This window comes from Chroicocephalus ridibundus, chromosome 1 (assembly GCF_963924245.1).
Source record: "Chroicocephalus ridibundus chromosome 1, bChrRid1.1, whole genome shotgun sequence".
NCBI lineage: Eukaryota > Metazoa > Chordata > Aves > Charadriiformes > Laridae > Chroicocephalus > Chroicocephalus ridibundus.
In genome coordinates, this window is record NC_086284.1 from 65681646 (window position 1) to 65697331 (window position 15686).

General features: G+C 38.8%; 1 protein-coding gene across 2 annotated transcripts; it reads left to right on the top strand.

Annotated features, from left to right (window-relative positions):
* Nucleotides 1–29: 29 nt before the first annotated feature.
* On the top strand, nt 30–10411 carry ABHD13 (abhydrolase domain containing 13). 2 transcript variants are annotated; one of them, XM_063337445.1, is made up of 3 exons: nt 30–156; nt 1849–1884; nt 7337–10411. In XM_063337445.1, exon 3 carries the CDS (start codon nt 7372–7374, stop codon nt 8383–8385), a length of 1014 nt encoding a protein of 337 aa, XP_063193515.1. In that variant the 5' UTR covers nt 30–156; nt 1849–1884; nt 7337–7371; the 3' UTR covers nt 8386–10411. The 2 variants fall into 2 exon arrangements, with proteins under 2 accessions (XP_063193515.1, XP_063193523.1); XM_063337453.1 differs by lacking the exon at nt 1849–1884 and having other exon boundaries at nt 43–156.
* The last annotated feature ends 5275 nt before the right edge of the window (nt 10412–15686 follow it).

A 15686-nucleotide genomic window follows, 5' to 3' on the forward strand; every position in this document is an offset into this window, starting at 1 on the left:
CTGCGCATTTACCGCGGCGGGCGGGTCCTGACCCGGAAGCGGAAGCGACGGCGGGCGTGATTTCCGGTCTCGGAAGGAGCGGTGGTTGAAGTTGCGCGTCGGGGGGCTGCGCTGGCCCTGAGGCACCGTCGGCGGCTGGGCGGGAGGATGCGGCGGGTGGGTCTCGCCTCATCTCGCCCCGCGGGGAAGGGGTGGCGGTTGGGGACGGCGGCGGGACGGTCCCGTCCCCTGTAAGGCCGGGGTGGGCGGGAGCCAGGTCGCGCCTGTGGGGGCCGACCGACCGACGTATCTCGTTTGTTTGGTATTTTAGGGTCCCGCCGTGACTAAATGCGGCCCTTCCCTGGGGGGTAGGGGGCGGGTGACAGGCGGGGTGTTGTCCCGTGGGCCTGTGTGGCTCTTTTTCCGGCCTGTCGGGACGTCGCTGCCGAGGGACCGCTGCCTTGACAGCGCCGTTAGAAGTTCCTTCAGGTGCCTTCCTGCAGAGCCCCGGGGGAACTTTTGCATCTCCACAGCAAGATGTGGCTCTGGTGTTTTGTTTGTCTCTGGTGCCACATGGAACAATTTCTGCAAATCGGCATGCTTGTGCAATATGGGGCAGATGATGGTAACTTCAATGTGGCTAAATATGCCCAGTGAATGTATTGAAAAGGTTGAGCAGGATGTTTATTTTCGGTAAAAAGGGAATAATTTAATATGCTTGGAAAGTAATATGTTTTAGGAGGCTGTGCTCACTAGAAAGCTAAGGCTCTAATATGATAACAGTCCTTAGCTTGTTCTTGTTTTGTTGTGTGTGTTTGTTTGTTTTTACCCAGTACCATAATAATTAAAGATATGCTTGTAAGGTTCATTAAAATTTGTCATTTGGGAGGGGAAGTATAATAAGAGTTAAGAGGAAACACTTTCAATTATGAAAATGTACCACCTGATGCAGAGCTGTGGAAGTTTGCTGTTTGAAATAATTAGGACAGGAGGCTTGCTGATCTTAAAAGCCAGAGCCCTTAAATGTCTGACACTTAGTTGTTCTTACTCTGCCTTTTTCATGATTAGGACTAGCTACTTTGCTGGGTTTTATTTTTGTTTTGTTTGTTTGGGGATTTTTTTTTATTAAAGTAGAGTCTCTGTAAGATTTTAGTATTAGGAAAACTTACTAAATTTATAGGTTTTCTTTCAGATTAGTCCCCCCTCTGAAACTTTTTTTTTTTTTACAGTTGAGGATTTAATATTTCTACTTGCAGAAGTCTTTTGAATAAATATGAGTAAACATAAAAGCTTGTCTAAATCTTGTCTGTATCTGGAGGAGGTGGAAAGCAGGGGAAGGTACTGCAGTAGAAAAAAACAGGTATCTTTGGATATTTCTCTGTGTTCTTAAGAAATATCTCGTTTGTTTGTTCTGAAACAGTGAAACCTGAAGGATTGCAGCATGTTTAACTTTTTTTTTTTTTTAAGCCCTTTCTCTTTAAAGCAGCTGTTAAACACCGGAATACACTGCTCATACACTAAAGGTTAGCTTTAAGGAGGCAATGTAAATTTATCATAACTTTGTTGTTATGCACTATGTACATTTTATACTGTGTGTTGTATGTATAGTCCAGGACATTTCAACATTATTCTTGAACTTCATTATAAGGTGTTGTTTTCAGGTTTATCAGATGCTTCAAACAAGAGCTGAGCTTGATAGAAACATGAGTGTGATATGCACAGTTTTGTCAGTAAAGTAGATATAGCTTCTAGGGCTGTTGGCTGTTAGCACTTCTTAATTTTCTTTCAAGTAACTGAAGACAAACAGTAATTATGTGTGTAGTTCAAAAGCGGTTTTACTCAAAGTTCATAAATTAAATTGTCTTTCAGGCAGAGATGAAGCCTGGGAAATCATCGCATCCAAAGGTAAATGTTTTCTAATGTGATTAGTGTATGAAAATAGAACTTTTTAATATTAAAAATGTAGACAAAGACAAAAAATGCAACAAAAGTTGTGGCAAATACAAAATTAATTTAAAATGCTATTCAAAATTAGTGAAAAACTGTTCCCAAGTACTTTAAGTATGTGCTTGAGTTTTTATGAACTTCAGTTGATAATGACATTAAGCATTTAAGAATAGCATTAGGGCACAACAGAATACTATGAAAATGTCTTGCTCATAAAGACTTTGGGTTTTTTCCTCAGAATTTTTATTGTTACGAGTGATTTATATTTTCGGTAGTTACTGAATTACGGTATTTCTAGCTCATCTGCTAGAACATAGATGTCTGCAATAATTCAGCACCTACATACGTGTATATCTCTGTGGCATAGAATTGAAACTCATCACTTCCAAATTTCATTTCTGTTTTGAGAGGCAATGCAGTTCTGTGGCTGTGCAAACTGAACTGGTCTTTAATGATCTTAAAGCCAAAGGCACAGCAGCAGTCTGGCAAAGTCTTACTTTCATTAGGTCTTAGTGTTGAACTGGGCCACATTGCTGTTATTCTGTGCTAATGGTTTCCGCAATAGAACTTTGTATTTCAATATTGTCTTCTACTTGTCTCTTAAGTTTACAAGCATCATCAAAAAACCACTTGTGGGAACCACCAGCATTCACAAAGGCTAGCCTTTCTAATGCAGCATTATCAGAGGGGCAGGAGGAAATGTGAAGCAGACAGATGCTAGAGGAAAGACCTCTAATCGTATTTGTGATAAGAAGACATCACCTGTGAGGAGATTCCAGAGGAACAGAGTTTATATAGTCTGGAGAAATTGAAGGCAGTTTACATATGTGGAGGTTAATAAACATTGAACTAGAAAGAAAGAATTTAAGTTCCTCAGTCTCCCTTCCTGTTGAGTACTAGGAAATATTTTCTAGTAGTAAGAGTACCTAAGAACAAGGACAGCTTATGTAGGAATTTCCATTAATATAAGAGTTGCCTATGTAAACATCTGCCAGATAAAACTGTATGGTTCTGCTCTTTATGACTGTATATTTGTCACAGATATTGACTTTCATGACAAGTTTAAAAAAAATCTCCCTTATGTCTGTTTTCATAGCCTCCAACTTAGTCAGCAGTTATAAAATATTGTTGCTGTGTATGCCCTAAAATGGGATGTGACTTCTTGTAGCAAAACCTTGCCATTGGCCAAGTTATGACAATTGCTTGAAATTGCGCTCCATAGAAATATAGTGTTCCTTAAAACAATCCAAGATATTTTTTTTTAGTGAAGCAAGAATGATTTCCAAAGGGTTAATATTTTATCTAGGAGATTTGAAAAGGAAATCTGTAAGGAAACCTTATTTCCCTGGCTGAAACAGAACTTCAGCTAGCCTGCCACTGGCCAACTTACTGACTTCCTTTGGTTTCAGTGTCTTCAACTGTAGTATGTGGATGATGTTTCATGCCATGTCTCTGTAGAGCTATGATAATTCTAACAGTAGAAGTCAATATAACAGATAATCCTGCTAAAGAGTCAGCCATTAAAAAAAAAATAAATCTAGTCATATTTGCAGATGACAGAAATTGATTTAAAAAGTTCTGTTTTAGAAGACATAAAGGTGTGCGCGCTTCTTGTCTTAACTAGGACATTGGGCAGTTACGGAGCAAGTCTGTAAGTTGTTCTTGTAGTCTAGGAACAGAAGTAGTCTTGTCTAGAAAGAGAAACAGGCTTGTCCAGGTGTTGGGTCTGCTCTGTTTCTCAGGTTGACCAGCTCAGACATCAAGTCTAAACATATTGTTTTCCCTTTCCTTCCTATGCCCTCCTCCCTTTCCCTGATTATTCTGGCATCCTGCTAGTCACAAAAATTGGAGAATCACAACACGTGCTCTTCATAATTCAACATAAGAGTTTTTGCATCGTAAGATATTGTATTGTAAACTGTTTGAAGGGCGTATAACTTCCTACCCAGCACAACAGTAATGGGAAATGAAAGCCAAGAAACGTTTCCTTTTTTTTTGGTAGTCTTGCAGTCTCAGATCTCATGCACTTCAAAAAGTGTTGCGGAACACCTTATTGGTCACTGAAAATTAATATATTAGCTTACCATCTTTATTTATGTACTTTAAGTGGAAATCCACTGTTCAGGCCAAACAAGATAATGTTTGGAAGGCCTGCTACTTTGGGCTCCATGGAAAGGATGGTTTGTAGCTTTATTGAGAATCGGCTTCTATTGACTTGGCTTTGAGTCACTTCTAGGCCTGTGTGCTTGTTTGAGAAACCATAATTTTCCTTTCTTGTGGTCTTTGAAGTTGGTGGGGAAGAAACTGTGAGAAACTTGTATCTTAGTTCTCTAGCTATCAAATCTTGCAGTAAGATGTGAAGTAAGAGACTTGGCCTCATTCAAGCCTGGAAATGGATGGAGCTAATGAAGTTTCACTTAGCTGTGAAGAAAAGTTGAATAGTTGTGTATCATCACAGAATCTTCATGGTTGGAAAGGACCTTTGAGATCATCAAGTCCAACCAAACAACCTACAATCTCTGCCACTAGAGCATGCCCTGAAGTGCCACATCTACACTTTTCTTAAATACCTCTAGGGATGGTGACTCAACCACCTCCCTGGGCAGGCTGTTCCAGTGCCTGACCACTCTTTCAGTAAAGTAATTCTTCCTAATATCTAATCTAAACCTGCCCTGCCGCAGCTTCAGACCATTTCCTCTCGTCCTGTCATTATTCACCTGGGAGAAGAGGCCAGCACCCACCTCTCTCCAGCCTCCTTTCAGGTAGTTGTAGAGGGCAATGAGGTCTCCCCTCAGCCTCCTCTTCTCCGAGCTAAACATGCCCAGCTCCCTCAGCCTCTCCTCATATGACCTGGTCTCCAGACCCCTCACCAGCCTGGGAGCTCTCCTCTGGAATATGCTCCAGCACTTCAATGTCCCTCTTGTACAGAGGGGCCCAGAACTGAACACAGTACTCGAGGTGAGGCCTCACCAGTGACAAGTACAGAGGCACGATCACTTCCCTGCTCCTGCTGGCCACGCTATTCCTGATACAAGCCAGAATGCTGTTGGCCTTCTTGGCCACCTGGGCACACTGCTGGCTCATGTTAAGCTGGCCATCCACAGCACCCCCAGGTGTAGTTGTGCATTAGTGCAGGGTAGTCAACTTTACTTAAATATGTAGGTGAGCATGAAACATTTGTGGCTGTGTATAGTTTACCCTTCCTGCTAACTACCATATGTTGAGCTCTAGTTGTACGATACATTGGTTTTGTAACTCCAATAGCAAACTTTATATATATACTTTTATATAGATATCATAGGTAATCGCACAGCAGCAGTATTTCAGCAGTTTACCATTTTGATAATGTTATCCTACCAAAATGAAAATAGGAAGCTGTGCACAGATGAAACTAACATGGCTTATAAAGTCAGCTCTGAGTATCAGTCTTCATATAGCTATCCTTAGTGCATATGGGATAGCCATCCACAGACCTCAATCACCTTAAGATTTTTATGACTTCTTTGGTTTTCAGTAGCTGTTTTAATGATGGATCTCTTACTGTTTTGTAAATGTCTTGTTGAGGAAGCATTTGCGTTTCTAAGAAAGTCAGCAAAACTTTGAATCGCATAGATAAGGAGAGTATTTTTACTGTGTCATTATCAGTGTTCTTACAGTCTCAAAAAGTAATGCGGGAAATGTTTGTCAGCTTCATTAGAAGTGCTCGTTCAAATTAAAGTGTCTGCTTTATGTGTCTTGTAATTACTGTGACTTCTTTACTAGAGAAATGGATCACAAGAATTAAATTTTCGTATAGACAATATTTGTGCATACTTGGATGTGAATATTGAACGTGAGCTCATAAATAATAGAACAAAGTTGGGATAATTGCTCTCTAGACTAGTTTATATTTCACCAGTTTTATATATTTGGTGTGGATACATTATATAAAAGCTTAATTTCAGGTTGCCTTTGGTTAATATGTAAATCTTAAGATTATTTAATTGACACATAAAGTAATTAGAGATTACTTTTTTTTTCCTGGTCCTATTAGGTGCTTATCATATCTGTGGAGTGCAAAGGCTGTGACTGCAGAGGTCACCTTTTATCACTCAATCCTATTAAGGTGTCTGGTGCAGTTGCAGCCCTCTCCAGTAGTATTAGGCCATACAGCTTATTTTGGTGTAGGTCCTGTGACTTGAATGCTTGAATGTATCTCTGCATGTCAGACTCCTTTGGAGTTAATTCTGCTTCTTACTGCGCTACATTGCTTTAGGGGGTTATAACTTTGAGTGTTTCCTAAGCTGTAATTATTATCTGCTATATAACTTAGAGTGTTCTTAAACAAGCGAGCCTGTGTTGTCACTTCCAGGCAGTATGGCTATTCAGCTCAGTGGTGACTGAATGGTTGCTGTAGTTCTCATGTAGGTTTAGCAGTTTTTGCCTATTTCGGTAATATATTTGAATCCAGCAGTGAATAATGCAAGAGATTCTGTGTATGCTGTAAGACATAACTGTCTCTTATGGTTAGAAAGAAGATATAATTCATTATCATTAATACCACTCTCCTCACTTTATGCTGCGTGTGTGTTTTTGTCATGAGTCTGTTTTCATGTTTAGACTTTTCAGCAGTTGTGCTTTTCATTGATCAAAGAATAATGTAGTTTGCTGGCTGTTTTCAGTGGTCTTGTATGATGATATAATCCTTCATTCAGCTAAAGATTTAATGTAGATTACTGATCTGATTGTGGAAAACCATCATTATACATCAGAACCAATCCAAATATAGCAAAACAGCTGTCACAAATGCAACTACAGTGTAGTATCTTACTGTAGAGGAGTCTCTTCTGCAGTTTACGTGTTGCTCTGTAATCACAGTTGATCAAGATTCTGATCCACAGCTACTAAATGATCGCAGACCCTGTGTGCATTGTGAGCCTCTGCTGGATGCAGAGTGAAGTGCATAGGCTTACTCTTGGCCTTAAGCAGCAGCAATTTAGAAATAAGGGCTATTTTTGTTTGCGTTCTTTGGATTCTAGAATTACTTATATGAGAAGCTTGGACAAACTGGTGATACAGTCTGTATGGTTGTTCTGTTGGTCGGTAGGGAAGAATGGGTGAAAACATAAGTTGTTATGGTCCCAGGCAACCAATTTTGTAGTGCTGCTGATGGACCTTGCCTGCTGAAGTAGTATAAATAGAATTCTGAAGAGTTCTAAAGCCTTTTCCTCGTGATTGCTTTTCTGCTTGTTTTACAGAGCTGAATGGTTTCCAAAAATTGAAAGGGAGTTTGCCACCAAGTTTGATGTTTATGCCCTAATGTATTGACTTGCCATTAATCTTCTGCAAGCATGAATGCTTAAATCACATCCCTTTTTTTTTTTTTTCCCCCTCCCTATATTTATACATATATGTTTGGGTTTTTTTACAGGATTTACTTGGAGTAAAAGATCACTGACTTCTACAATGGAAAAGTCATGGATGCTTTGGACCTTTGTTAAAAGATGGCTACTAGCTTTGGCTTCCTGGTCTTGGAGTCTCTGCCGTATTTGTCTTTTACCCTTGATAGTAACTTTTCACTTGTACGGCGGCATTATACTACTTATATTAATATTTGTGTCAATAGCAGGCATATTATATAAATTCCAGGATGTGCTGCTTTACTTTCCTGAACAGCCCTCTTCATCACGCCTTTATGTTCCTATGCCTACTGGTATACCACATGAAAATATCTTCATCAAAACCAAAGATGGAGTTCTTCTCAATCTTATTCTGCTGAGATACACAGGGGACAATGCAGCATATTCTCCAACCATCATTTACTTCCACGGGAACGCAGGCAACATTGGCCACAGGTTGCCAAATGCTTTGTTAATGCTGGTAAACCTGAAAGTAAACTTAATTCTTGTTGATTATAGAGGGTATGGAAAAAGTGAAGGAGAAGCAAGTGAAGAAGGTTTGTACTTAGATTCTGAGGCTGTGTTAGACTATGTGATGACTCGGTCTGATCTTGATAAAACAAAAATTTTTCTTTTTGGCCGTTCCTTGGGGGGAGCAGTAGCTATTCACTTAGCTTCTGAAAATTCCCATAGGATTTCTGCCATCGTGGTGGAGAACACCTTTCTTAGCATCCCATACATGGCCAGCACTTTGTTTTCTTTCTTTCCAATGAGATACCTTCCTTTATGGTGCTACAAAAATAAATTTCTGTCCTACAGAAAAATCTCTCAGTGCAGAATGCCTTCTCTCTTCATCTCTGGGTTGTCTGACCAGTTAATTCCACCAGTTATGATGAAGCAACTTTATGAATTATCCCCAGCTCGGACTAAGAGATTGGCGATATTTCCTGATGGAACTCATAATGACACTTGGCAGTGCCAGGGTTATTTCACTGCACTCGAACAGTTCATCAAAGAAGTAATAAAGAGTCACTCCCCTGAAGAAATGGCGAAAACATCATCTAACGTAACAATAATATAACTGATATTCCTCTTTGGGGTGGGGAGGGGGGAGTACCTGCACTGTACCTTGATTTGTGAAAAGTGGTGAAAGAATGTCCATTTTTAAATGTATGTCATGTCTGTACTTGCCTAAAGAGTAAAATTAAACTTGGAAAGGTCTGATGCTTTATTAAGATGTTCCAGATAACTTTTACATTTGCAGCATTGTAAATGAACCATTTTATGTCTTTCTCGTACTTTTTTGGTATCTCTGTCCATATATTCCATTTGTTTGATATGTACAACGGATGCTATTAAAGGAACTTGCTACAAAAGTAGTACAGAATGTATTAGTTTAGAACAATGGGAGGCACTTCAGTATTCACTGCTGTGTGTGTGAGCTTCTTGGACAGTCATGGTTAGCACAATGATTTGTTGTTTCCCTTAGAGTTTATTTAAAGTGTGCCATGCATGAGATTAGTGTTTTATTCCTTGAAATTTTATATTATGCAAGGTGGGAAGTCTTTAATGTGCTAAATAATATAAAATAACATTAATAGTAGAGTATACTTGCAGGTATACTATCCTGGGTTATTACTGTTTTTTATGGTTATGCATACATATATATTTCAAACTGCAACTCAAGAGGAAAAGACACTTTTCCTCTTTTCCTCTTTTCATTTTTCTATTTGTATTATAATAGTGCCCAGAAAGTTGTGTGTGCCTAAACATCACGGTTTCAGGATTTTGCCCAGGCAATTTCATAGAAAACAGAAAAGTAACCTTTAAAAAGCTCCTTTCTGCCCCAGGCTCTCCTCACTAATGTATAGGCAAACTATTTGTTGGTATTAGTCTGCTTGTGCATTTGAGGTGGGATTTCCCAAGGCAGAGTGGATGGTGTGATAGAAAAGTGTGTCACACAAGGTAAAAGTATGTATTTGTGTTTGATTTTTAGGCTGCTGTAATTATATGGCTGTGCCCTTTATTTATTAGTCCAAAAGAAACAAATCCAAATAATTACCAATGATCCACCTGATTAGAGATTAATGTATGCAGTTGTTACAGCAGGGATAACAAAAATGAGCAGTGCATTAAATTTAGTAGACCTAAGCTTGGTTAATCTGAAAGAATCTGAAAGATGCTTATTTTAACACTTTCACCCATTTGCTTGCAGAAAGTCTTGAAGTTCTGTTATACCATGTGGAAACAGTCTAAGCATCGGCAAGTTTTCTTTATCTCTGCTGGGATTTTTGAGGCTAGTATCTCACCATTTCAGAGCCATCAGTGCTTAAATTGAGAGAGTTTAATTCTGACTGAATGTCAGGTTGCTTTTTTTTTATTTTTAGGGGTCTTTATCCTAGGTAGTCACGTCAAAGTCGTATGCTGTCAGCTCAGTCTGTACTGGAGTGTACTGGAGTTTAAATCTCTTCTGCAGGTTTAATTTCTCATTTGCTGTAGTTCAGTTTGCCTCTTCAAAATATTTTTTTATGAGAAGAACGAACTGTGGAAAAGCCTCTACACAATCTGTTGCCCTTCAGATTGAAATTTTTAAATAAAGTTTTCTGCCATGTTGTCCCGATTCAGAAAAGCATCTTAGCACACACTTAAAATCTGTTTCCTGATGGACAGTGGTATTTTAAGCTTGTGCTTAAGTTCTCCGCTTGAATAAAACTGCTTTCCTGAACTGGTGCCTTAATGGTCATGCCTCCTGAAATTTATTACATGGAGTTACAAGTCTTACGTACACATGGGTAATAGTTGTTGGCAATTTATAGATAGGGTGATACATCTTTGCTTAAATGTGATTTTTTTATTATTATTATTTTCAATAAACATACATAACAGAAGTTGCTGCTTTCTCTGGTAAGTATCTTTTGGCACACTGTTATCAAGTTTATTAGTGTTGATTGAAATAAGCTGTAGACCTTTTTGGATCTATGGACCCAAAATGACAGACTGAGCATAGTTTTAAGTCTGAGTGAAACCAAAGCTTATCTCCTCAGCCTTCCGGTGGTAGTATTTTTTAGGGGGGAGGCAGGTGGGGAAGGTATATTGGTGAAGTTTGACTGGGGGAGTGGGGGGTGTGCTTATATAGCAGAAGGGAGTTAATAGACAGCATTCCCTTTCCCTGATGTATTCTGAAATGAAAACGTGACCTGCTCGCATGGATTGTTTCAGCTACTTCACATTGCTGTAGAATTAAGGTGGAGGGAGAGAAGGAAATGAGTGGGCAAATACTGCTTTTAAAAAGTGGATAAAGCCGAAAGAATAGTTTGTTTGTTAGAGACAGAGTGAAGAGAAAGTAAATGTTTCAGAAGTTCTCATAACTTGCCATTAAGTCCCATTGTTTTTTCATAAAATGTTGATTTCTAAAGTAACGTGACTTTTTACCCCACTTTCTGCCACTCAAAGACAAACAAAAACTTCAACCCAAAATACCGCCAGTATTATATGGCACTTACGTACAGCTGAAGTCTTGCTTGGGCACACAGTTGCTAAGTCAAATTATGGCAATCTGGAGCTGTTCAGAGTGGACTGTATCTAACTATGACTTTTGATTATCAAGCCGTACCATGTCGCTATACTGTCTGCAGGACATAAGGGTGAAAACTTAGCCTGATTTTGCAAGTATTGGGTGTGAGAAGACACCGTTGACATATATGCCTCCTTCACACTCCGTGTGGTTTCTTCCACATATGCACATTTTTACTTCTCCGTTAGTGGGTTGCGCACATACACTTGTGAATGAATGTCTGTTATCATGCTATTTTTTATTGCATTGACTATGAAATCCACTGAAAGAAAGTGGGAAGGAAATGATTTTTTTTTTTAATGCAAATATTCCACTGCGGTACATACTATCTTTTAAGGGAGGGAAAAGGGGAAGAAACTTGTTTTGACAAGTCAAGACTTGCTTTTATTTTATGGTCTCGGTTTCAACAGAATTATCTGCTGCTAAAAGCCATTTTCAGACAGTGAACTGCAAGCAACGTAGTAGTAATAACTTTAAATTGCCAAAAGGTGTATTGTGATACTGTTGCGTTTATTCCACTTAATACTATTATATGTTTTCCTTTAACAGTTCTCCATTTGTGTATAGGTGTTTCCCAGCTCTTTGTCCTATATATATAAATTTCTAGTATGGGAAGAGGAAGTTGAGTTATTTTCACAGGTTTGTAAGAAAGCCTCTTGGTTTAAATATGCTCATTAAAGGCATTGTTTCTTTTATAAGAGGAACTTTTAAGTTTAAAAAGCAAATAAAATAAAAGAAAAAATAAAAGAGTGGACGGGTCAGGAGTTGAACTGGAGCAGCTGTAGCAGTAAAGTCCTTGTAAGGAAGCATCCAGTATAAGACCTTGTGTGCGCACACGTGTGTGTGGTTTTAATTAGTGGAAATATTTGAGGCTTCCTGCTAGCCCAAGTTTACATTCCCAATATTTGTTTCTGAACTGTGAAATGCAGAGAGAGATAAGCTATGCTTTCATCTGAAGAAATGTTAACTGGTGTAGCTGCCCTCATGTCCATTTCTCAGGTAAAATTAGAAATAGAGCACAAATACATTTGGTAGGCTATGGACAATCTCTCAGTTGAAGGGCAGATGGATTAACTACTTATACTAAATATGCATATCAGCATCTCTAAGCTAATCATTTGCATCACGTTGGGTGTTCACAGTGACGAATGCAAGGCTGAATTGAGAGTCCAAGGTATGGTCTCTTCTATTAGCAAAAAGATGCAGACGTACCTCCATTTGTATTTCGTAATTCAATTCCTGAGAAGTACATTTTTATTTTTGTTAAAGACAGATGATTTTGCTAGGGGCACTTCTGCCAAATATAAAATCAGTGCCTCTTGCATGTAGTGGGATCAGCCTGAAGTATCCCATTAAGAATAATTTACAATGCCATCCTGCTTGTATAATTTAGATTAGAACCCCGCTGAAGTGTAAATAGCATATTGAAGTTCTAAATAACACTTGTGTTTCGAATTCAGAAACAGTGATTGAATATATGATGCAAGCTTTTTATTTTATTTTTCTTTAATATATAGTTAAAGCAAAAATGTCTTATAAAGTATTCTTAAGTTTTGTAGACAAAGCGTAAATGTTACTGTATATGTGCTAATTGTGGCAAAGTTTTACATTCTCATTCTAGTCTGGTTTTTACAATAAAATTAATTTTACAAAAAACACTTTTCTATTTTTATGTACTGACATATGCAATAAATTGATACATTAAAAGTGCTGTTAATGTCTTGCTCTAGTTTGTGGCCTGTGTTCAGTATGTGTACGGGGGTATTTTTGTATGCATGGGAACTGATCCACCTCAAGGTATCCTTTTCAGTTACTTACTTGTTATGGCTTTGGCCAGATTGGCCAATGGCCGGCGACAGATGCTCTCCCCCCATCTCTTGGACACGGAGAGAAGGAGGAGAGATAAAGAGATTTACGAGTTTAGAAGAAACTAATCTACTTCAATGTAATATTAATAGTAAAATAAAAAGGAAATAATAAAATAGATACAGTATATACAAAACCGTATTAAGCTCCCAGGACGACATCACTGGCAGGCACTGGGGAAGTCCCAGACTGGACTCAGCAACAGATGGGAACTGGATTCCACAGGTGGAGTCAGGAACACACGGATCGGGATCAAAGGCAGATGAACAGACAGGGTCCTCCTCAGATGTCGGCCATTGAAGAAAAGAGACTGACCCATTGATCCCTCAGCTTTTACACTGACCGTGGGGCAGATGGGACGGAATACCCTGCTGGTCAGTTTTGGGTCACCTGTCCTGTCCGCTCCTCCCCGCAGGTGGGACCCCTCTATGCCTCTCCGCTTCCGACCCTCCAACGGGGCAAATAACAAAATTAGCTGACCTTGGTTGTTATAGCAATAAGTACAAGCAAGAGCCTAACTGCATACCATTTCTTGGCAATAATTGTAAACATTGGTCTTATCTCACTGAGAATGAACCCTTTTTGGCACAACACGCTGTTAATTTCAGAGAGTTAGAAGCGGCTTAGATAAGTAAAATTACTGAACAAAAAGTTGATTCTGTTTACCTCAAACCAGGATGTTACTAAAACCAGAGCAGGTGGAATGTACATCTGCATTGTTAGATGTAGTGTTTGTGGAAACCAATTACAGCAGGGAAAAACTATATTGCAAATATCTATTTCTAAGCTTAGTCCACATATCCTCACTTTCGGGAAGTGTTAATAAGTAAAACTGATATGTGATAGCTCTCCATCACTTTCTAATACATCCTGCATTTCAAAACTTCTCTGTTATCTGGGGGACTAAGAGAAGTCCCCCAAATAATCATAGAATCATAGAATGGCCTAGGTTGGAAGGGACCTTTCAGATCATCTAGTCCAACCATCATATGTGACATAATAATATTGTAAGTGACATAAATATGTCACTTAGGAAATACAGAGTCATAAAATCGTCAAGGTTGGAAGGGACCTTTAAAATCATTGAGTCCGACCATCAACCTCACTCTGACAAAAAACACCACTAAACCATGTCCCTCAGCACCACGTCTACCCCTCTTTTAAATACCTCCAGGGATGATGATTCCACCACTTCCCTGGGCAGCCTGTTCCACTGTTTGACAACCCTTTCCTTGAGGAAATTTTTCCATGAGGAAATTCAATCTAAACCTCCCCCAGCGTAACTTGAGGCCATAAAATAAATTGATGCAGTGATACATATTGTGACACATATTTGTGATACATATTTTTAAGTGTTTCCAACTAGTTTTACCACCTGTTGCTGGTAATATTTTAAATGTCAATTTTAAATGCTATAATGCCACTCTAGCAGCTCTGTAGTGAATTGATGTAGCTGCAGTGGGATACTTGGGCTGAAGCAATTTCTACTCTCTTGCAGAGAAATGCATAACTAAACTTTTATCACCTCTGCTTCCATCCTGCATGGCTAATGCGGAATACCTGTAAAATAAGGATTTACTGCTGCCTTTTCTAAAGCAGCAACATGTGTGTCCTCTCCTGAATTACTGCAAGGTTTATAGTTCAATTTTAATCCAATACCTAGGAAAGAGGGGTAGGGGGGATGATGTTACATTTTGACGCTTTATTCAAGATACCTAATAGCTTTGAATGGAAAAAAAGATTCCAATTCTTGAAAAAGAAGCAATGAATGTAAAGGAGCAACTGAGATTTGTGTACTTCATGTGAATACTGCTCTTCTTGAATGAAAAGCAATTTGCTGTCTTGTGAACTATGTCACTATATCTGGCACAGTGCTACTCCAAGCCTTGCATTTGCTTTTTCTTATTTGAAAATTGATAAGCAGCTGGGCTACAAAGTGCAACATAAGCGTGTCCTGTAATCTTGCACGATGTTATATTCATTTGCTTAGTAGGTATGTATAGGTTTTCATATCAGATAGACAAAGGTAAAATATAGTGTTTGAATTTCTCTCAGAATTTGCAGGTGCTGCTTAAATCATAATAAGCATTCCTAAGGGCATATGAACATCTAAACTAAAATGCTAGAAATCAAACCTAAACCAAAGGCAGGGGACTTGCTGTCTGTTAAAAAGCTCAAGTATAGGTAGGTAAGGTTTTGAGAAAATACTGAACCATTGTCTAAACAAAAATTATTTGTTCCAAAGATATTGAACATGCCTGAGCTTTAAATCATTTGTTGGACCCTATTCAGGGTCTTCATTTTAGACTTTTTACAGAGTTCTCTCTCTGTAAGTAGATAAGGAAGATAAACTGAATATTTTCTGGAAATGTTTTGAAAACCTTAATGTGATTAATTTGTTATGCTTTAGCTTGGGTGGGGGCAGAATAGCTCTCCTATGTCTTGAAAAACAGTTATTCTTCTTTCTCTGAAAGGCCATAGAGCTTAAGAGCAGACCTGGTTTTATTGTTATTACAGAACATGGTATCACTCATGAAATTTGGAGATACCCCTTTAATAATCTTAAGCAATGAGCTGGATAACGCAAAACTGCAAGGTTGCTGACATAAAATGTGTGTTCACATACCAAGTTTGGAGAGATGCTGCCGCTAGTTTTGACAAGCGACTAAGGAACGGATTTTGCTGCTTGATACAGAAAGAAAGGAAGTTCTACAGCTGTTTTGTGTTATGCTTACATCTGGTATGGGCTGATTATTTACAAAAATTCAAAGGGAAAGGTCAGGCAGAGAACCCTTCCCTTTCTATCCTTGAGGACTCAGGGACAGTGTAGCAATTATATACAGCTATGAAGAAATAACGCCATGATTTGAAAATACTCGTATGCCTGTCCTGTGCCCTCTATTAAAGGTCCACAGGCTGTAGCAGCAGAAGAGTGGCCACTC